The sequence below is a fragment of the Asterias rubens genome, chromosome 1, assembly GCF_902459465.1.
Source record: "Asterias rubens chromosome 1, eAstRub1.3, whole genome shotgun sequence".
Lineage (NCBI taxonomy): Eukaryota > Metazoa > Echinodermata > Asteroidea > Forcipulatida > Asteriidae > Asterias > Asterias rubens.
In genome coordinates this window covers 17,800,493-17,822,558 of record NC_047062.1, presented here as the reverse complement: position 1 = coordinate 17,822,558, position 22,066 = coordinate 17,800,493, and the positions used below count along the sequence as shown (strand labels likewise).

Genomic DNA, 22,066 nt, shown 5'->3' with positions numbered 1-22,066 from the left:
TGGCGCTTTTCTTTGTATGAGCGTGTCGAGTTACAGAAGACAGAGCTCGATTCGGGACATCTCCTATTGAAGGAACACTTTCATCAGAGGAATATGACAGACAGGGTAAATGTTTGTGGAAAGACAGTGGGGGTATAGAGGTAATATAATGACCCAGATAGCAAAACATTGGCTCTGCAAACTGTGCTGAGAGACATCAGAGGGAATTGATGAATTTTGAAAAGTGACATTGTTGGCAGCTTTCTAACAAGAGTTATGATAACATTATACTTGTATGTTTATCCTGATTACATATAGATGGAAACAAACAAAAACTGCAAAGAATATGGACTTGTTTGATAATTCAATAAAACAAACAAAAAACTCAATAAAAAAAATTTCCCCCCCCATCTTCCAACCTGTCAGCGGTTTCTCATCATGTTAAACAAACAAAGTTCCCGTCACCCTTCCCTTAACATGCTCACAGGAGGCATGGGGCAATGTTGATTGACTTAAGATGCAGGCCTTAACTTTCATCTTGAAGGGCAAGGTCATTTTCATTTTGCACTTCCATTGGATCTTAAAGTTGATGAGAAACTTTTGAAGGGGCACCAAAGCCAAGACCAGGGGCTATGGAGGCCATGGTCTCATGGCCTGCGTATTATTCTAAACTTGGAGACTTAAGTCAAGAAGTTATTCTCTCACAAACTTTCTGTGATGGTTAATGCTTCCAGCAATTTAAACCGGTCTTGTTCTTACCTCATGTAGAACAAACCGGTATGAACCTCAACAACAGAATGCCCTGTCAATTTTGTTGGGTTTTGCTGATGTGGACTTGTGCGACAGAAGCAAACAAATGAAAAAAGGACAAAAACAACAACAACAACAAAATGAAAAGGAAGGGGCCCGGTATCTTCCAAGCAGCTTTGGTCTGCATGGTAACACTTATTAATGCATTTGGGTTGAACAAAGAAAATTGACTCGAGTGGGACTCAAACCAATGACCTCCGTATTAACGTACCGACACTCTTCCAACTGAGCTATCTAACCCCATGTTGGCGGTCTCCCTATTTTGTCAAAATCTTCAGTCGGGGTGCCAGTCAGTCAGTTATTAATGCAGTATGATAAGCCATGTCCATATCAAGCAAGAAAAGGACAGTCTGGTCATTCATTTGACGATGACACGATAATATAGAAATAGTTTTCTAACATCCAACAATCATACCAGTCATATCTAATATTCCAAAGACGCATCACTACATGATGTTGAAGGAAGATTACATCATTTGCAGATGATACAATGTACTTCAAAGTCACTAAAAAATAACTTACTTGACTGAAAGTACATTCCTAAGTATTCAGTGAAATTGAATTTCCAGGTGTGGTTTAATTTTAAAAAGAAAAAAAAAATGCATTTTGTAATATTTTGGAGCGATGTAAGGGATGGTAGACCGACCATTGTTTGAACGAGCCCGTTTTAATATTGGGTCTGTCTGAAAGCTTAAAATGAAACGCCTCTTAGACTGAAACGTTTTTTTTTAATCCTTTTTTCTAAAACGACATTCCGTTAAAGGGAATTGTCTTTCAAAGTGTCAATCCTCGAAATAACCCACAGCACACAAATCAATTGCAGTGGTGCCCTGTGCTTTAGCTGGATGGTGCACAGTTCCAATCACCCAAATCAATTGCAGTGGTGCCCTGTGCTTTAGCTGGATGGTGCACAGTTCCCAGAACCCAAATCAATTGCAGTGGTGCCCTGTGCTTTAGCTGGATGGTGCACAGTTCCCATACAAGTTTGCATTGGCCTCGTAGAAGTACCCCTTACTTCAACTGCTCTCTCATTCTAAAGTGGTCAACAGCGACCTCAAATGACTGACGGCACCCACAGCAATTGCCATGGTGCCCTGTGCTTTAGCTGAGATGCCCTTTTCAAAGTTCCCATGTACAGATTTACACTTTCCTAAAAGAAAGCCCTTTATGAGAGGGAAATTGTCGTGCCCCTTCAAAAGCGAAGTTCAAGGCCTGAAATGTTATACATTATCAACAGCTGCAGTGCTTCTCACCAAGTAAGCTCTTCTGATCATAAACTATTGGGAGTAGTTACCAAAGGCATTATACCCTCCCTTTAAAATGATGTCCAGTGACTAAACCCGAGCTCTTTCTCTTTTACAAACCAAACAACACCAACTCGGTTTCTATGAGAAAATGATAGCCCCCAAACAGTCAGAACCAATAATGTTTTTTAAAGATCATTAAACGGTCAATGTTGGAAACCCAGCTTCAATTAAATCCTTTTACTCTAACCACCAGGATATGAGAAACCTGACATCTAAAGAGAATGCTTTCAAACACAGACACCAGGCCACCTGCAGCTTCTTTCCTGTCAAACAGTTTGAACAGACCCAAGTTCTATAGGGAGGGGGCGGGGGGGGGGGGGGTTAAGCCATCGTCGCCCTCCCATTACTTTGTCTAGAATTACCCCCGTCGGATTTCAACGCCAGCATCGACATGAAGAAAGAAAAAGGAGCTCACGTCCCTATTAATATTATGCTCTTTATTTCCTCCGCCACCTATGCAGGGCTTTCAGTGTTTACCAGGTTCCAGTTACCTGTCTAACCGTAACAAAATCAATAGTCACTAGTAGGAAATAATTAATTTGGCATACCGGCAGTCTAATATTTCATATGGTTGGGTCTCAAGCATGTTCTATAATTCAGCAAGCACAGTGTCGGTACCTGGCCGACGATACGCAGTAGGAAACCGTGCATTGTGACACTTATGTTGCAGGGACGTCTAGCGTTGGATACCGACTCCCTCTCTCTCTCTCTCTCTCACCGTTCTCACATAACTCTGTTGTGGGTCACAGTCACTGACAATGGGTGGTCCCCGTACTCGGGGAATAACGTGTTAGCGGGAAAATGTCTCATGCGGTACTTTGCAGCCAGGCACAAATTACATTTCCGGTGCCGTATGTTTTGGCAATCAGAGAAATAAATTGCTCACAATGTACCCAATTACAAAAACCTAAACCCAATCCTGAATCACCGCAAATTTTTGTAGCAGGAAAGGTATTTTCTCTTCTTTTCTTTCAAAAAGGTGTATTACTATTGGAACTGATGCAGAAAACATCAGGTGTACTGATTGCAATGCAGAGAGAGAGGGCGGCTGGCAGAAGGGTCTGCCTCAGGACCCCAGCAGCTCTGACACAGAGGCAAGATTGTTCTTTATTTAATGAATATTTCTATTTGGGCATAAATCCATTGACTTTGATCTGCATTTCTTTTCAGCGCCTGTTTTATAAGTCTTATCTTACATTTCTTTAGTGATTATTTATAAATACTTAAATGTTATTTGGTAAAAAACAATATGTATGGACCCAAATGACCTGAAGTCATCACCAAGCTAATGGAACAGAATAGCTGCAGACTAGTGACCGAATAGCCGCACACCAGGGACAGAATGGCCACAGACCAGGGAGAGAATAGCTACAGACCAGGGACACAATAGCTACAGACCAGGAACAGAATAGCTACAGACCAGGGACAGAATAGCTGCAGACCAGGAACAGAATAGCCGCAGACCAGGAACAGAATAGCTACAGGCCAGGAACAGAATAGCTACAGACCAGGGACACAATAGCTACAGACCAGGAACAGAATAGCTACAGACCAGGGACAGAATAGCTGCAGACCAGGGACAATATAGCTACAGACCAGGAACAGAATAGCAGCAGACCAGGGACAAAATAGATGCGTGTGACGTCAGTGCAAGAAGTCAACATGTTCAAACAGCAAACTTCTCTGATGAAAGCCGAAGAGACACAACCACAGGGTTCAAACGGTCATTTCCTGTCATGCCACATCTTTCCTTATTTGGCGAGTTGAACCCTGCAGAGGTCACCAGTCCCTAGTGCCCACATTGATCGGTTTGACAGCAGAGATCAAATGAAAAGGGGGGGGGTGAAGTATTACGCTAGCTACAAATGAAAGAATAGGTTAGCCCATCACCATAGCAACGCGACAACCAGGTCCTGCGTTAACTGGTACAGACAGATACTCATGTTCTTGCCACATCCAAAAGTACACTCCGCCAGCACTAATGCACTATAAATAAATCAATAGAGATAAATACTCCATTGAGGTGCACTACAGCAGAGTCCTTCAACCCTCAACATGCTTTTTCTATTAAAAAAAGAAAAAAAAAAGAGAGACCGCTAAATTTAGTGTCTGCCCAACCAAGGGTTTTGATCCGTTAGTCCTTTATTCATGAATGATTATGAAAAACATAAGCCTGTGTGGAAGGTCGTCACTGATGGTTGGAGGTCAAGTGTTTATTAAAAGGATAATTATTCATACTGGAGGTTTTTTTCCTGTTAAAGTTACATTTAACAGCGGGTTTTTTAATACAATTTCAAAACAGCAAAGACTTTGTTTCAATGTGCTTCTAGTCTTGATGGATACTGCATCGACACCATCTTCCCAGGGGTCACACAGGCAGGGTTGGTGTGCTTATGAAATTTAGGGGGGAAGAAAAGTGTGTAGTTTGGTATTTGGAGTAATTTCTGGGCTGCTTGAGAAGAAAAAAACATTGCTTATTATTTTTCGGCTAGGGTTTCAAGCAAAAAACATTAGCAGGAAACCAGTCACAAACGGTACACATGACATGGTTATTTGGCTGGTAACCTTACACCGGTAAGAAAAAGTTGTGCTTAAGCAGCTCTTTCAGACAACCAGTAATTTGTCAGATTGACACTACTCCAACATGGCTGGTTTTTGTTGTATCGTTATCAATCTTGTCTTTCAGAGATCTGAACATAGTGTAAACTTCAAATCTCTCAAGCTGAATATGAAACTAACACGTTCAATGCATTAAATCTTCATCAGTTACGAATCTCCTGACTCCATTTAGTAACCGTACTCATTCTTTCCTTCTGCACAAAGTCCTACCCCATCACCAGCCTCTACAGTATCAAATGTTGACGTGACACGAAACCAAAACTCCACACCGACAGCAACGATGAATCTTAGGAGGGGGGTCTTGTCTTACACACCATGAACTCTGAACTTCGACACCTCTTGAGACAAGGGCCGGGAGACTTAACAGCTCAGGCACACCTGGAATATTTGTCGGATGACTAAGTGCTATTTCTGTCGTCTCGTCTTTGGGGAGGTTTTGATGTGCTGTGCTGGGAGAGCGCTAACATTAACATGAAGCTATTACCTCCTCATTAACAATTGAGCAGCTCAGACCAGACACTCTTACCCTCTCTCTGTCACTATGGGACCCATTAAGAAGATAACTTACAGCCTCATCAAGGAGTGCTGCAAGGTCAGGTTTTTTCACTTTTTACTCTGCTCGTCTTCAGTACACTGTTCGAAACGTCAAGACCACACCGGTTCTATTTAGAGCCAACACTCCCTCAAAAGAGATACTATACATGTAATGGTTGTACCCGCAAGTTTACTATTTAGCATATATAGTTACTTCTTACTGTTAGACTTGCTGTGACTGAACATTACCTTTTGGACATAGCAATTACAAGACAACTAATACATGTACTTCTAATCTCATTTTGCGAAATATTCAAATTATAAATGGATCATGCCAATGGTAAAAAATTAAATTTATAACATTTTTAATGAGGAAAATACCACACTTACATGTTGGTATCAAAATCTGATTTTTTAAAAATTTGGTTATAGCAAAGTGGATTAAAACTATTTGATATGGGGTTGAACAAATAAAAATATACTAGAGCGGGTTTTTAACCAACGACCTCCGGATTAACGTGCCAGCGCTCTACCAAACTGAGCTTATCAAGCCCTATGTTGGCGATCTCCCTATTTTCTTAATACCAACTCAGTACGTATCAAGTGTCAACCCTTAGTAACCCGAGTGTCAACCCCCAGTAACCCGTGCTGACATCATTACTTTGAAATGAGTTCACCATCAGTCCAACAAATCTTCACTTTTTGACATCGCAATTTGCGTGAAGTATGAAATATTACCGCAACTTCTCCAAGAAAAATACAGATGCACATACCCCGAGAGAGCCAGACAGAATACAAGTGCTGACTGAAACAGCGAAAACAAAAACCTTTCGGTATTTTCGGTCTGCCATTACCACATGTACAAACACCGACACTGCTTGTTGCACAATAATAAGATTCCGACAATGTAAGCAGGGCCCAATTTCGTTTAGTCATTAGGCACAAAAAGCATAAAACATTGATGCTTACCAGAATAAGGTTACCAGCTAATAATACCATGTCTCATTTTTGCTAATGCCTTGCTTAGCAGCAAACTGTAAAGCAATATTTTTCTGCTTAAGCAGAGCTTAGCTGTATGAAATTTGGCCCACCTTTGTGATTCCCAATTGGATTTCCAGACCAGAGCCTTGCGTTTGATTTTGGTTTGTGTGTTTGGTACTGTTTTGGCATTTTCGTTCCACCTCTAAAAAACTGACATTTCATGTTTCTCTTGAAGCAGTTGTTCACTGTGCCAAATGCCATTTAAAACATCCGAGGACCAGTCAAACTTCCAGTGGTCCGGCTAGCTAGTCCAGTGCTGAAAAATATACCTATTCAAGGCACTGGACACTATTGTAATTACTCAAAATAATTGTTAGCATAAAACCTTACTTGGTAACAAGAAATGTCACAGTGCTAGTCAACTTTGATGGTCCCTTCGTTTCATTACCCAAAAAATGAAATCGCAATAAATAGGTTGAGTTCAATCAATTAATCTTTGGATCTTACTGTTGCCACGATAAAAAAAAACCTTAACGACAAAACAGCATCATCACTTTATACGACCAGCTGTCCAACTTAGAGACGCTTGATTAATATTTAAATAAGTCTGCCGTAGTTTAACGAGCACAGTGTGGTAAATGGAAGGAGTAAATCATCTAACTGCGCTCTCATCCGTCTTTAGAATGAACCTCAAATAAATCCATAAATCCTATCGGCAGAATATAAAAACGTTAATAACAGACCCTGCAATTCCCATTGCCTCCCCTCATCAAACATCAACTATTTATTGGCCAAGTGTAAAAAAAAATCAGATTAATTTTCAGCGCAATGTCTTTTGATTTTTTTTCTCTCTTATTTTGTCACCACTGTTAAAGGAACGTTACAGAATTGGTAAGAAAACAAAATCGTTAAAATCACAGATTTACATAAAACTTACACGGTATAATAATGAGGATAGTAGAAAACATCCCTTGAAATATTTCTGCCTGAAATGCCATATTTGATAAGAAATAAATAACTTAACATTGCGTTTGAAGTTTATCGCTCACTGAGCGTTTTATTCATTTTTTTGTTTGCATCAATGTCATGCAAAATGTGTAATCGGTTTTTCACTATTTTTTCGTGACCCAGATGGCCGATCGATCTCAAACTTCTACAGGTTTGTTAGTTTATGTACATGGTGGATTACATAAAGTGCTTACACACTGCCATCACTTTTTTCGTTAGCAAAACCGATTCTGTAATGTTCCTTTAACATTCAAAGATACAATTGGGGAGAGGGGGGACAAGCAACTGTTCACAAATAATTCATGGTTTCACAACTAGCTGTTGGGACACAATTAATACACTGACTGACATACTGTTATAAATCATGGACACTGTAAAAGGGCTTGATACCTTTTGTAGATCAAGTTTTTGGCTATGACATGAATCCCTACTCACTGTGACCTAAGACGTTTGGAATATAGTTTAGCTGTATAAGTTTCAGCTTCATAAGTTGTCCAAGTTTTGAGAGTCGCATAAATCTGTTGTACATGCTAAAATAATTTTCGTCTCACTGAGACAACAATTATTTTTGTGACATTGTTTTACTCATTCCTCAATAACTACAGCACCTCAGCACATAATTTAAAGGGAAGCTTTCTACCATCATTATCTTCAAACTGTGTAAGTTTAAGGTCAATCTGTGGACATTGTGTCGTACATAAAGTACCCTAACCCTTTAAGTAAGGATTAATCGCTGGTCACGGTGGGAAAAAAGGGGGGGGGGGTGTAAATCTTTGTCAGCATCATGATGAAGCCATATTGATTAATAAAATGTAAACAACCATCTGTGTGGTTCTAACTTAGAGTACAGCTCGGCCCAATATGGAAGAGACCCTTTGCGACGGTATTTCAAGAGCTACTTCTAACAGCGGCCGACGAGTTTTTACTTCCTGCGCAAAACAAACTGACCTCCACTTGGCCCTCTTGTGAGATGATTTCTATAAAGGCATAAACAACCTTTCCAGTCCACGATGCAAACTTAATGTCTATCAAACCTTACAGTCGTTCATCTTAAGAAACGACAAATAAAGCCTTGGTTTTAAAGACCGTCTTAACAGCTCCAGATTCTTGCATTCACTCCAATTTCATCCTTTACATCTTTGGATTCCTGAGTAATGGGTTTGTTTTTCCATTTGTACCCAAACGAGGGAACAAAATTAACCATTACCTAAGAGCACTACTTGAAATAGACATTTATTTCATGGATCAACTACTGGCAATAATAAACAGTCAAGTTCCCTGTTCACATCAACAACAATTCAATGAGAAAGCCGGCAAGGGACCACAGTTTAGTGATCCCAATAATAATAATAATAATAATAATAATAAGACTTGTAATGCGCACATATCCACCCTGCTGGGTGTTCAAGGCGCAGTAAAACCAAAAACAAAACAAAAACAAAACACAACACAAAGAAAAACAGACACAACAAAATTAGTCATTGAAAACCTGTGACATAAGATAAGTGCTGAGGCTACCTACCGTATACATGCAACTTTCTAATTGAAAAAAGAAAAAAGAGAAATGGCGATCGCACTTAGCGTTTTTGAGTTTTCTATGTCACTGTTTTGAAAATAAAAAGCGCAATCAGCTGAAAAGTTGCATGCCTGATATTTTTACAGGGATGAGAGTAATTGCCGACAAAAAAGTCTGAAACTGGAATCCAGATCTGTTTAGGCAATTCCTCCATTTGTTAACCCCAGGAGTCGATTTCACAAAAAAAACTCCTCACTTAGGACAAGGACTCTTTAGGAGTTATGAAAAACTTAAGGCTAGTCCTAAGTAAGGACTTAACACTTTAGGCTAGTCCTAAGTTAGGCATGTAAATCTTGAGAAAAGACTAGTCTTAACTCTTTGTAAATCCACCCCTAGAGTTATAGATTCCAAGGAGCTTTTAGGAACGGTATCCTCAGCACTGCACTAGACAAGTAGACCAAAGAGCATTCATGACTTATTTTATCTGGAGAAAAGTAAAGCAGTTTTTGTGTACCAGCAGACTTTTAAGAGTCTGAATTCAGATACAAATCTGAAATATCTCATCCCTGCTTTTTATCTCACTTCAAAAAGTAACTTTATCAAAACAGACTGCTCTTTCCCCTGTCAAGTTGGACCCAAACTGTTCCAGTTGCATTTCCAATCATTTTACCCCTCCTTATAAATCCCAGAATCAGCAGGAAACACTAGATGACAGGTACGTCATTCCAGAAACAACAGCACTCCATACAAAGCCATATTTATTTCCTACACTTCCGAAACTGTCCACAAATTGATTAATATTAATTCGTCGTTAAACATCAACATCCCTCATTCTTTTGTTTTCTTCATTTTTGTTTTCTTCCAAACTGAATATCTCTGACAAATGCTATTTCAAAAAACTGCCGTTGGATTTGTATTCAGCCACAAAGCGAAGCATAACAAAATTCCATTTATAAGAGGACATAAATAAAAGTGACAACTACAGACTAAGCCTAACAAAATGATGCAGCAACAAGACGTTTTTTACTCTCTTCTTTTTTTTTTCTACAGGAAAAAATACATGTATTTGTTTTCAAAATCCGGCGCCATCGTGCCGATAATTCCGTCCAAATGAATGTCAAACTAAGCTACACCAAATATTTAAAGATCCTTTAGCAGAATTTTTTATGAGTGAGATAACACTGGCAATAAAAAATTGTTTACTCGTACTTAAAAACAAAGAGGACAGGGTTTTGTTTTTAATGCCTGACCAGCGGGTCTTCTTGGGAGCAGCATTTACAACCGAAACTGAAAGGCAGCCAACAGGATCGGGAAACAACTTTAATCGCTGTCTCGTGCATACATAGAAATATGCTCGTCATAAGGTAATGTGCATATTTATCGTTCAATGATAAAATATTGGTTTCAGAAGCGCTGTAATATTTTGTAACAAAATAATGATGATGAGGATGAACAACTGCTCTTTTCCTAATCCTACCCACACCCATCCGGCTTTTAACATTCATTAATATAGACCTGACACTTTTAGTTACAACGAAACCTTCAAAAGGATTTTTCAAACTCAATAATAACGGAAAGGAATCTATCAGAAAAACCATGTTGAGATGGTCCCTATCTCTTTAACTCACACACATCTTGTGTGTGTACGCCAGAGCATATCTGCCTAACTCTTCATTGCCTAACTACTGTACACGCATGTACACGTACATGGGCAGTACTATACTGTAATATCTTAGTGTGGACCTAACAATGAATGCAGCCAGGCAGCACTACAGATCAAACCTGCCTAACACAACTACCCAGTGAGTGGGATAGTTCCACACCAATACAGCCCTCAAAAGTACTTGTTGGGCAATTGAGAAACCAAACAAACTTAGTGGAATGAACACTAGAAATTGTTTAGAAGCTGGACATAGATTGTATAACCTTCCACTGAACTGTTATTATTGCTTTTCAGAATGGCTTCTTTTGACAACGATTTTTTTTTTGGCCGGCCATTTTGCATCACCTGTGGCCACACAAACTAATGATAAAATGACTCGTATTCATAAACTTAGGCGTATCGTAAGTTATTGGCCTTGTCTCACACTTGTCATGTCTGCTTCATTTGTCCTGCGTCCATGTTACCGTACCTTGGTTGTACTAAATGTTTGTCTGCCCATAGGTTACTAGGGAACAAAAGCTTCGCGCTTCACCTTTACCTAAATGTCATTAATTTGCTGCTTATTATCGAATCAATGTGTTCTTAATATATCATACCTCATACTATATTGCTTTTGTAATTTCAACATAAAATGTGCATAATTGTATTGAATGACAGCATTGAAATATATGTTACTGAATGAATTATTTGAATAGTTTAAAACCGTGTTGTCGGGTATAAGTCGGTATACTAGCAAAGTGTTAAATTTAGTTCAATATGAGTTTGATGATGATCGTATTTGACCTCACTACACAGATGGGTCAAGCCCCCACTCAGCATCATTTCCATTATGGAATTTAATTGCCAGAGTAAATTCTCAATTAACTTCCATCTCACATTAAATACAAAACAAATACAACTGACGGTACCGAGTGACATGCATTAACGGCTGGAATGTTGTGCAATAATGTCCGTAACTTGCCACAACTAATACCCAGGGGCAACAGATATTGCATTCGCAACGACTGAATATTTTTTCAAGGCACGTAGCAATTATTACTGTAGCAAACTTCTTTTAAAATTGTAATTTATAGCTTTTTGCTAAACATGAATAAGCTAGCCTCGGAAGTAAGCTTGGGCGATATCGATTTATTTTATTCACGATATATCGGCGACAATATATCGCGATATTCGATAAAATCGCGATTAATTAAATTTGACATCATCAGTCTTCAAACTCCCAGTGAAAGTTGTAGAAGAGACAGTCATAGCATAAGAGATGTGTTCTAATGACATATTCTTCTTGTTTTACTCCAAACCTATGGGGTGCAAGATGTCTCAGCTAAGAAATACATCGCGATATTGCGATATTTAATCGATTGCGATATATCGCGATATATCACGATATATCGATATTTCGATTAAAGCAAAATTGATCCGATATCGAAATCGTTTCCAAATTAGTATCGCGATATTCGATAATATCGTGATATCCCCCAAGCTTACTCGGAAGTAAAGTTAAACTTCCGAACAGGCATGCAAATGTAACTGCACCAAAAAAGGGGGAAACCACAAAATTCAAATGGTTTTATACAGTGTTTTTTTTTTAAGTTTGAATGGCACAAATGAGAGTATAAAAAAAAGAGGAAATCAGCGCTCAAAAAGTTGCATATATGCATACAATACAAGCTGTCTTTAACATGCAACGGTCATCTCAGACACATTTTTCTAGAATTATGTTCACACTGGTACCTTCACACACATGTCCAGTGTTATTAATAGAGAAAACTTTGTTACAAAACAGAGAACATATTTGTCTTTTACCAGTGTTTTGGGTACCAGGAGAATTTAAGCCAATCACACACACCTGTACCTGGCTAATCACAGAACTCACTAACTGACAAATTATGCAACCTGACAACCCCCGTGATTGACAGCTGTGGGCAGAGCAAAAGATGAACACGCCCCCCTTTTAAATACAGAAGGACAGCAACGGTGAAACTTTCACGTGACCAAAGGGGAGGAGAAATTGATATGGGTTGCACGTTGTCTGTGGACAACTGCTCTGAATATGTTTCAAGTTAATGCAAAGCTTGTTTTATAGCTAAATATTTTGATTTAATTGAATATCACAGATACAAAGAATTGGCCAAAAATTCACTGTCTAATTGCTTGTAAACATTACAAGTGTTAAAAATAAAACAAACAAGTTAGTATTTACCATTTGATTTAAACAAACCCAATAGTGAGGAATCGGCTCGCCAGTGTGCCGAAGCCTGCATATCTGAGATTAAGTCGTGGATGACAATATTAACAAGCTAAAACTAAATGATGATAAAACTGAATTTCTCATTATAACTCCCAAACATCAACGCCATAAAATCATTAATCATAACATCTATGTTGACAGTGCCTCTATTCACGCCTCACCTTGTGCGCGTAATTTGGGAGTTATTTTTGATAACACACTATCCATGGATAAACATGTCAGCAGAATCTGTCAATCGACATACTATTACTTAAGAACTGTTAATACCATTCGAAAAACCTTATCACATAAAACTGCTGCTACTATCATTCATTCTTTGGTCACTTCTCGCCTTGACAATGGTAATTCCCTATTATACGGAATTACCGAACACCAGCTCCACAAACTACAACTTTTACAAAATGCTGCCGCTCGTGTTTTAACAAAATCTAAAAAACATGATCATATTACACCTATATTGCAGGAACTTCACTGGCTACCCATTCGACAACGAATTCAATCCAAAATTCTACTTATTGCATTTAAATCCCAGTTTGGCTTGACTCCGTCTTATATTGCAAATCTCCTTGTACCTTATGCCCCCTCTCGCACTCTTCGTTCTTCTGCTAAGTCCCTTTTAACTATTCCTAGAACTTCCTCATCATATGGCGATCGTTCCTTTTCCGCTTGTGCTCCTAAACTTTGGAACGCTTTACCTAATAACATCAGGCGCTGTAGTTCTCTTCCATTGTTTAAAAACTTGCTTAAATTTTGAAATAAACTGTCAAGATTTTGAGCAATAAGAAAACGGGTTCTTAATTTTGACAATGCTTCAACTCTGGCATCCAATTCAGTACAACAACAGTTCCCAATAGGAGACTTTGGGACGCTAGATGGCAGCAGACTTACCAGGTCAATTTCCATTGTTTACGTAGTTCTGAGCGTGCGCACATTACCAAGAACAATGGATTTTACCTGGTAAGTCTGCTGCCACCAAGCGTCCCAAAAGTCTCCCATTGTTTTTCCCGTCCAATATATAGGCCTATAATGTACCGTGTCTATTTGTGTATAGAGCTGCCAACATTTGCATCTTGCAATCAGGAAGATGTTGTACAGCAACCAGGGAGATATTTAGAGTTAGGCCGTGTCCGAATTGGTGGCTACAGCTGCGGCTAGGGGTGTTGCTAAGGGCGTCCTATACTTCAATGCATGACGACGCGGCGATCCAGCCGTAGCCGTAGCCGGCAATTCGGATACGGCCATATGTTCAACGTCAAAGAGAAAGGGTTTCCACATTTCAGGGAGATTTACAAATTTGTCCATCAGAACATGGAAAGAATCAGGGAGAGTTTGGCAGCTCTGAATGGCATGGTCTAGGTATAGTTCGACGCGCCGAGATTAAAAGTGTACCAATTAATACATCCTTGGTGGGTTCAGTTCCTACTTCATCAATGGAAATTTCAATACTTTTCTTTAAAATCAAAATGGAAATCAAGTTGAAGGGGGTTTAACACAGAGGCAGGTGTTTCAACAAGAAAGTAATAACTAATTGCCAATTAATGATTTTGGTTTTGCTCTCGCTTTGACTCATTCACTCTCATTTATAGTCGATTACGATTAATAACTTCAATATCACAAATTCAATGAAATCTTTACCCTCAATGTTCTTTGTCACATTTCGATAGGAAATTCATTATTTGTGAAGAGGAAATCATATTTTGGGAATTCAAATTGATCAGGTGTCTTTTTTCAGATGCGGAAATGAACAAGGGGAAAAACGACAATAACATAAACAACATCAACAACAAAGAAGCACCTTGCCTAAATAATACAACAGAATTTGAAGTCTATCTTAGACAACTACATCTTCCTTATTTCAGTCAGACCTTGAACCAGCACCAGGGCATACATTTTACAGTACTGCTTAATAACACAAACAATAGCTAAGCACATCAAAAAATATGCTTACCAGAATGAGGTTATCCGGCAAAATACCATGTCACATGCACAATTTCTGACTGGTATTTTGCTAATTTCTGCTAAGCACAAAATTGGTAAGCAAAAATAGTCTGCTTAAGCAGCTATATGCCCAATTTCATAGAGTCTATAAGCACACAAATCTTGCTCAGCAAAAATAGCTCAGCAGCTCAACAGTTACCATTGCTGCGACTGGTACCCAACTCATTTCTCATTTAAAAAAGACATATGCTCAGCAGAATTATCTGCTTAAAGGCAGTGGACACTATTGACAATTACTCAAAATAATTATTGTAATAAAACCTTAATTGGTAACAAGTAATGGGGAGAGGTTGATAGTATAAAACATTGTGAGAAACGGCTCCCTCTGAAGTGCCATAGTTTTTGAGAAAGAACTAATTTTCCACAAACTTGATTTTGAGACCTCAGATTTAAAACTTGAGGTCTCAAAATCAACCATCTAAACGCACTCAACTTCGTGTTACAAGGGAGTTTTTTCTTTCATTATTATCTCGCAAGTTTGATGACCGATTGAGCTCAAGTTTTCACAGGTTTTTTTTTATGCATATGTTGAGATACACCAACTGTGAAGGCTAGTCTTTGACAATTACCAATAGTGTCCACTGCCTTTAAGCCCTGATCTATCACAACTACAGCCACCAAAGTCAGACGGGAGAACAAGACGACTTGAAATATTAATGAAGATAAAGAAAATACAGACTGACTACAATGATAAACATTTCATCTCGTTGTTTGTCTATGCGGGGGCCACTGTGTGTGCGTAATGGATTTGTATTTCCAATTAGACGCAGTAATATGGTATTATTATTATTTTTTGGCCGAGGCATAACGATTACTGGTGTCTTTATTTCACTGTGACATATTGGATTTTTTTTCAAAAGTCACCGTAAAAACTGCAAAATTATTAGACGTCTACCCGGGATAAAATCATTGCAACTGGAAAACCTCACAGGTGCTTTAGTTCCTCTTTCACATGACACATCAAATGAACCGGTTAAATTATCAGAAATTCTAATCATTTCATGCTTTGTTTAATACATTTATCTATTTCATGGTATCGGCGGAATGGACTTATTAAGAGGCTTAAATGCCACCATAGTTAAAGGCAAACAAGACTGCAGAATTTGTTTTTGAAGATAAACCAAGCTCCATATAATTTCCAATTGGTACCATTGTCAGAATTACTGCCAAATGATGCGGTTATTTCAGACAACTTTGTCATTTCTTGATTTCAAAATTTTGTGCATTTTCTACTTTTTTATTTTTTATTTTTTGATATGCATGTTCGCCCTAGGGCTACAAGAAGAAAAATTGGGAATTGATATTCCTCTTAAGACAGTCTAGATTGTAGGATGGAGGGGAAACGTGCATTTCAATCTTGTATATAAAGAGCAATAATATAAACGTATGTAATTGGTCCAGTAGCCTACAAACAGCTGTCAACAGTTCCTACTGATCTCAGCGATGTGTCCAAGTGTAACCTCTTTAATCCTGAAGTCATGGGCCAGCCGCTACTAGAGTGTCTCCGGAGTATAGAAAGTATGCTTGGGCACACGGGGACCGCAGATATTTCAGAGTAATTGAACGATGAAAGGATTGCACAACCGATGTCGGAAACACTTTTTTTCTTCTTCTTTCTTTCTCTCTCTTCCTCTTTTTCTACTTGTTTTGTCTGTTTGTGATGTCCTCTTTCACTGTGGTCAGCCACCTCATCACAGAGAAACATTAATATCTTTCCACGACAGCCCCGGGTTTTTCCGGTGGGAATTTTATAATCTTATCGATTTGATTCGTTGTGGGGGATCAAATCGCTGTACCGACAGATGAGGTTTACAAGAAGAGAACACACACGCACGCACGCACACAAACCATCAGAGTAAATGGTTAACTTGGGGATGAATCCTACACAAGCAGGCCGCTTTCTATCGGGGGGGGGGGGGGGGGGGGAAATAAAGGAAAGCACAACCAGGACAAAATTTGCAGGAGAGTTTTTTGCTCTTAAAGACATCCCATGAGGTTTTTGTTTTATTTTGAGAACTTAATCAGGGCAAGTTATTCTCAGCTGGATTTGGTATCGCACCAACACTGATTACAGATCACTTCATCTCAGACCGGGCCCAAATACCATTGACAGTTTTGACTGCAGAGGTCATCACGGGTCAACCAAGGTCGTCTGAGGTCAGTCATGGGTCAGAAAAAAAGCATGCTGCTGCCAAGAAGGAGTGTCTTGATTGCTTGTACAAAAGGAATTAATCAAAGATAGAAGGAAAGACAGTCCCAGCTAACTCATGAGTTGAACTATCTGACAACTGGAATCTTATAACAGTTAGTTTAACGGAGAGAGGGGAAGTTGAGGTGATATTTGGGGGTTGGGCTCTGGGGCGGATTTCAATCAGAGTGAGCTGGAATTGGCCTTTATCTAAAGACCAGCGAAGTTACCCAATATAAAGATCTGAAGATTTGAGGGTCGGTTTTGAATCAATTGAGGAATAATTTTGAATATTTTTTTTATTTTTATTTTTTAAAGTGGTATAACATGAAATTTGCTGCCAAAGGCTGAATTGCAATCAAATTACAAAGAGTTATAATACAACATTAAGAAATCAACCACACAATCCTTTCCTTAAAACAAAAGAACACAGGCATGCACCGTCGCAATAACTCTCTCCTTGACATAATAAAAATGCTTAGCGATGAAGGTTTCCAGCAGAAAATTCAATGTAGTTTACACTGCTCAAATGTTTTCTGCTCTATGCAATTGGCTCCTGGTAGTTATGATTTAGAAAAATCTGGTTGACGTCAGTCATGTTATGTTACTGGGCATTCAGTGAGTGTTGGCTAGTTAGTGAGAACAACAAGTCTTTCAGCGAGAGCTAGGAACAAGTGATCAGAATTCCTCGACAAGTCAAAAATTCTGTCCACGGAAGTTTAACAAATAGTTTGTGGCACACAACATCCGCTCAATAGATTCTTACCTGTGAATGAGAACCCGTAGGCTGCGTACGCCGCTGCTGTCCCAGCCACAGCTCCCGCTCTTGCCCCTGCGATGGCCGCTGCCCCGGTATTCTTTCGTGACCTCATGGGTCGAGGCTGAACCTTCTTGGAGGTTGACGGTATGGTCTTGCCCACTTTGGATGGTCCTCGTTTTCCTGCGACAAACAGTTTGGCTGGATCTGTATAGTTCGAATAGTAAACAAATTGTGAAGTGATACAAATTTATGGTTAAAGGCAGTGGACACTATTGGTAATTACTCAAAACAATTATCATCATAAAACCTTTCTTGATTACAAGTAATGGGGAGAGGTTGATGGTATAAAACATTTTGAGAAACAGCTCCCTCTTAAGTGACATAGTTTTTGAGAAAGAAGTAATTTTCTACGAATTCGATTTCGAGACCTCAAGTTTAGAATTTGAGGTCTCACAATCAAGCATCAGAAAGCACACAACTTCATGTGACAAGGGTGTTTTTTTCTTCATTATTATCTCGCAACTTCGACGACCCATTGAGCTCAAATTTTCACAGGCTTGTCATTTCATGCATATGTTGAGATACACAAATTGTGAAGACTAGTCTTTGACAATTACCAATAGTGTCCACTGTCTTTAATAGCTCATTCATAAAGATGTTAGTGTAATAAGACTGTAATAAGACTGAAATATGAAACACTACTGTTTGTTTCATTTAGCAGACATTCCTCATAATATACAAAGCATTAATTTAAAGGTAATCCTGAGATATTCAGGCGCAGATTCTCTAGTAGAAGAAAATACTAGCAGGGATGAGATTTGTCTGAGGGGATAATTCCTGTAAATGGTTTACTGGCTTTGGTTTCCCTATTTCTAAACCCAGAACTTCCAAGATGTTATAATTTAGAAGGTTTTAAGTGTATCACCCAAAAAATCTTAAGAAATCACACAACTGTAAAATGCAGTCTCATATTTTTATGAGAAATTTGACAAAATAAGACTGAATTAAAAACGAATTTGAGTATGCGTGTTATTTCGGGGGAAAATAAAGGGGGAAAAACATGTCATTGCCATTAATTGCAATTACCAATTCAATTACTACAGTGTGTGTGTATGTTATTAGAGGGAAAATAAAGAAAACAAAAAATGTCTTTGCTATTAATTGTAATTACCAGCAAGCAATGCCTATTTACGCAATACCACCATTACTTTGAATTTGGTTCTTCAATAGGAATTTGTCCTCTCAATCTTAACCCATAACTATCCCACCAATATTGTCAATATTGTACAGCTACAAACTGCCAGTGTGTTACATTGTGTGTTACATCATACGCTGCTATTATCACTCTAGCCTTATCGCCAAATTAACAACAAATTAGTCTATATAATCGTGATATAGCGCCAATACACATCTGTCTGTTCCCATGATGAACGTGTGACAATGTTTAAATTTGGTTGTAAAGAATTTTTAGCTAAGCATGTTTGGTGTTGCCATTCCAGAATGGACTGGTGCTTTTTTCATATGCTTCGATCTTCAGCTAAGCATGATTGATTTTTTACCATTCCATAATGAACTATTAAAATGAAAAATTCAAATTTGCTTTTAAAGATCTTTTAGCTATGTATTATTTGGTGTTGCAATTCAAGAATGAACAGGTGACATTTTAAAATTTGCTTATTCAGATTTTTAGCTGAGCATGTTTGATGTTTGCCCAAACTTTTTGCTACTTCCAGCTCCAAAGCTGGCTATATGTTTGCGTGTAATTTTACCAAAATTTGTTTCCAATTATTAATTTTTTCTTGCAGGACATGGAGGCCGTGGTCTTTGTTGCCCCTGGTCTTGGCCTTGATGCCCTTTAAATCACAACAGAAAAACCTAGCTGAATGCAAATCCTACGAGCTTCTGTTAATCAGTGGAGGAGTTTGTGTACAGTGGGCATGGCTTACAGTAAAATTATACAAACAGGCTAAACATCTGAAATTTATTTAAAATGTGATATCAAAATAACTCCTATCTTGAGTTAGGATGCCTCCTTATGCTATGGTCTCAGAACTTAACCCGTCCTAAAGTCCTAAGATTAATCCCAAGTTAGGAAGAGTTTGGTGAAATCAACAGCAGGGTCCACAACAACAGTCTCCTCCAGTCTTCCCTCCCAAGTCATGTCTTTTTTTCAACCCCTTCCCCAAATATATTTTCTGGGTGACAGCAACACCCTCTGCAGTGATCAAAAATGAAGCGTCTGAATTACCATCCATATCCATGTCTCCTGACTGCTCATCTGCAATGACTAATCCATCGTTGCTGTTGTCATCGTAGGGTACCGGTGTAAAGTCATGAGACTGGCGATTGGTCTCACTGCCAACAGACACCTGGCGTGTAAGGAAACAAAAATCAACGAAAAAAAGAATCATTAGTAAACATCTTTGCGATACCCGCTGCCAAAACATAGGATTCGAACTGCCTCTTAGCATGGAGGAATAAATCCTCCATGCTCTTAGCTACCGGACAACCTCGGTAGTCTAGTTGGTAAGACACTGCTCTAGAATTGCAAGGGTCGTGGGTTCGAATCCCACCCGAGTAACATGCCTAGGTGATATTTTTTCACAGTACTCGGGAAAGTACTGAGTATACAGTGCTAACACACATCGGTGTATGGGTAAAAACCAAAATTAATAATCTAGAATTACAGTTGAAAATCAAGACGGTTTGAACTAAAATTGATTCCATCAACAGACTCACACATAAACCCTGACAAGGTGCTGTATAAATGAGTCTCATAATTAATTTTTAAAAAAAAGGTGCTGCATAAGAACTGATTATTTGTAAGGGAATAAAAGAGTGGCGATGAGGTCCTAAACGGCCGTTTAAAACGTGCAGGGTCGTGGCCTGTGATCTTTATTTAAACATGACTATGTGACAACCTTTCAACCAATAAGAATAACCAAACTGCCTTGGGTATTGAGGAATATTGAATAAAGAGAAAATGTTCCTAAATCCAGGGTTAAAGGTTTGGGGATAATTTAGAACTGAAGACGTGATAAAAACAAAAATATATGAAAAATAATCATGCAATTACAAAAAAGATTAATGCTAACAATTAACCATACCCCTCCCTCCTTTGGCTAGAGATTCCTCCCATACATGCCCTACCTTCCACAACCCTCCACCCTATGTTAACTCTCAAACGACAAGCTACTTTTGTTAATGACCATTTTAATGAGAGTTTGGTATTCTGCTTCTTATTTGCCGAGCAAACACAAACACCGATCTCCCCCAAGACTCAATAGAAAATACTCAGCTGCCCCAACAGTGACCAACAAACGGCCCCGGATATTTACCAAGCAGACTGTAAAAACCAGAATCGTAATCCTTGGTCATATCAGCCAGATAAAACAGGAATACCACAGGAAAGAAAAAAACTAAACATGTTCATTAGAGGCAAGGTTGTTAGCCGCTAACAAGAATCTGGAGGGGTCTAGGGACTCGGCGGTCTCCAGGTTACCGAGATGAGGAGCGGCAGACAAGCTGACGGGGAGACTCTTTTAGACGAGGTTTCAAATCATAAATTGCGTCGGCAGACATCTGAAGTAAAGGATGTTTGCTGGACAGGCGTGGAGAGTAATTTCTCTTCATTAGGTGTTCAGTTTCCTTCATAGCAACAGACATCCATGTACACAATCGCAAATCACCAGAGAGATGTTCACCCGAGTAATTTTTCATGTAGGAGAAATGATTGCTCTATCTTGTAAAACTGTCATCTTGATGAAATGGCGGTATATAAAAAAAATTTGTATTGTACATTGTACTGTATTGTGTTGTGTTGTAATATGCAGTTGGCAAAAGCTATCAGACGTGCAACTTTCTAATTGCCAAAAAAATGAGGAAATGGCCGATCACACTAAACTTTTGTACAGTGTTTTTAAGTTTTCGAAAAGAAAAAGAAGAAATCAGCTGATCATCTTATAAGTTGCATGCCTGAGCTATCCGTTACTTTAGTGTACAGCTAAATGAATATGCTAGAGGGTGTTCTCACATGCATGGTTTGTACTTCAGAGGCTGCCAACATTTACAATGCCATCTTGCAATCAGTGAGATTATTGATAAAAATCAAGGAGATATTTAGAACCTTATTCAACGTAATACGAACAAAGTTTCCATAATCGGTTCCAAATTTGTTCATCAGAACATGGAAATATTTGTTACTTTCAAGGAACTTTCTGCAGAATCAGGGAAAGTTGGCAGCTCTGGCACTTTAATCAATACACACTACTGATAACCAACATTACACAGCCAAATTGTAGCGACTAAAGTACAGTTCATACTTCCTGCGAATGCAGTGCAAATTTTGACATAAACAATTTTGCAACGAACAATTCGGAAGAGCTCAACTCTTCTGAAACATTCACAGTGAAAACAGAGCTATAAAGTCAAACTCGCTGCTTTTTGGGCTTAAGA

General features: G+C 38.8%; 1 protein-coding gene across 1 annotated transcript; it reads right to left on the bottom strand.

Annotated features, from left to right (window-relative positions):
• Window positions 1-1,805: 1,805 nt before the first annotated feature.
• Window positions 1,806-20,832, bottom strand: LOC117298742 (chromatin-remodeling ATPase INO80-like). The gene is made up of 5 exons (XM_033782065.1): window positions 20,821-20,832; window positions 19,860-19,980; window positions 17,618-17,815; window positions 17,305-17,307; window positions 1,806-1,816 (listed from the first exon to the last, which is right to left on the bottom strand). Exons 1-5 carry the CDS (start codon window positions 20,821-20,823, stop codon window positions 1,806-1,808), a joined length of 336 nt encoding a protein of 111 aa, XP_033637956.1. The 5' UTR covers window positions 20,824-20,832.
• Between the last annotated feature and the right edge of the window lie 1,234 nt (window positions 20,833-22,066).

Bases quoted from the DNA above. Each gene is read 5' to 3' on its own strand.
- LOC117298742 (XM_033782065.1), bottom strand. The intron at 17,816-19,859 runs GTAATTCAGACG...CGAACTATACAG, and splicing joins AGGAGACATGGATATGGATG to ATCCAGCCAAACTGTTTGTC.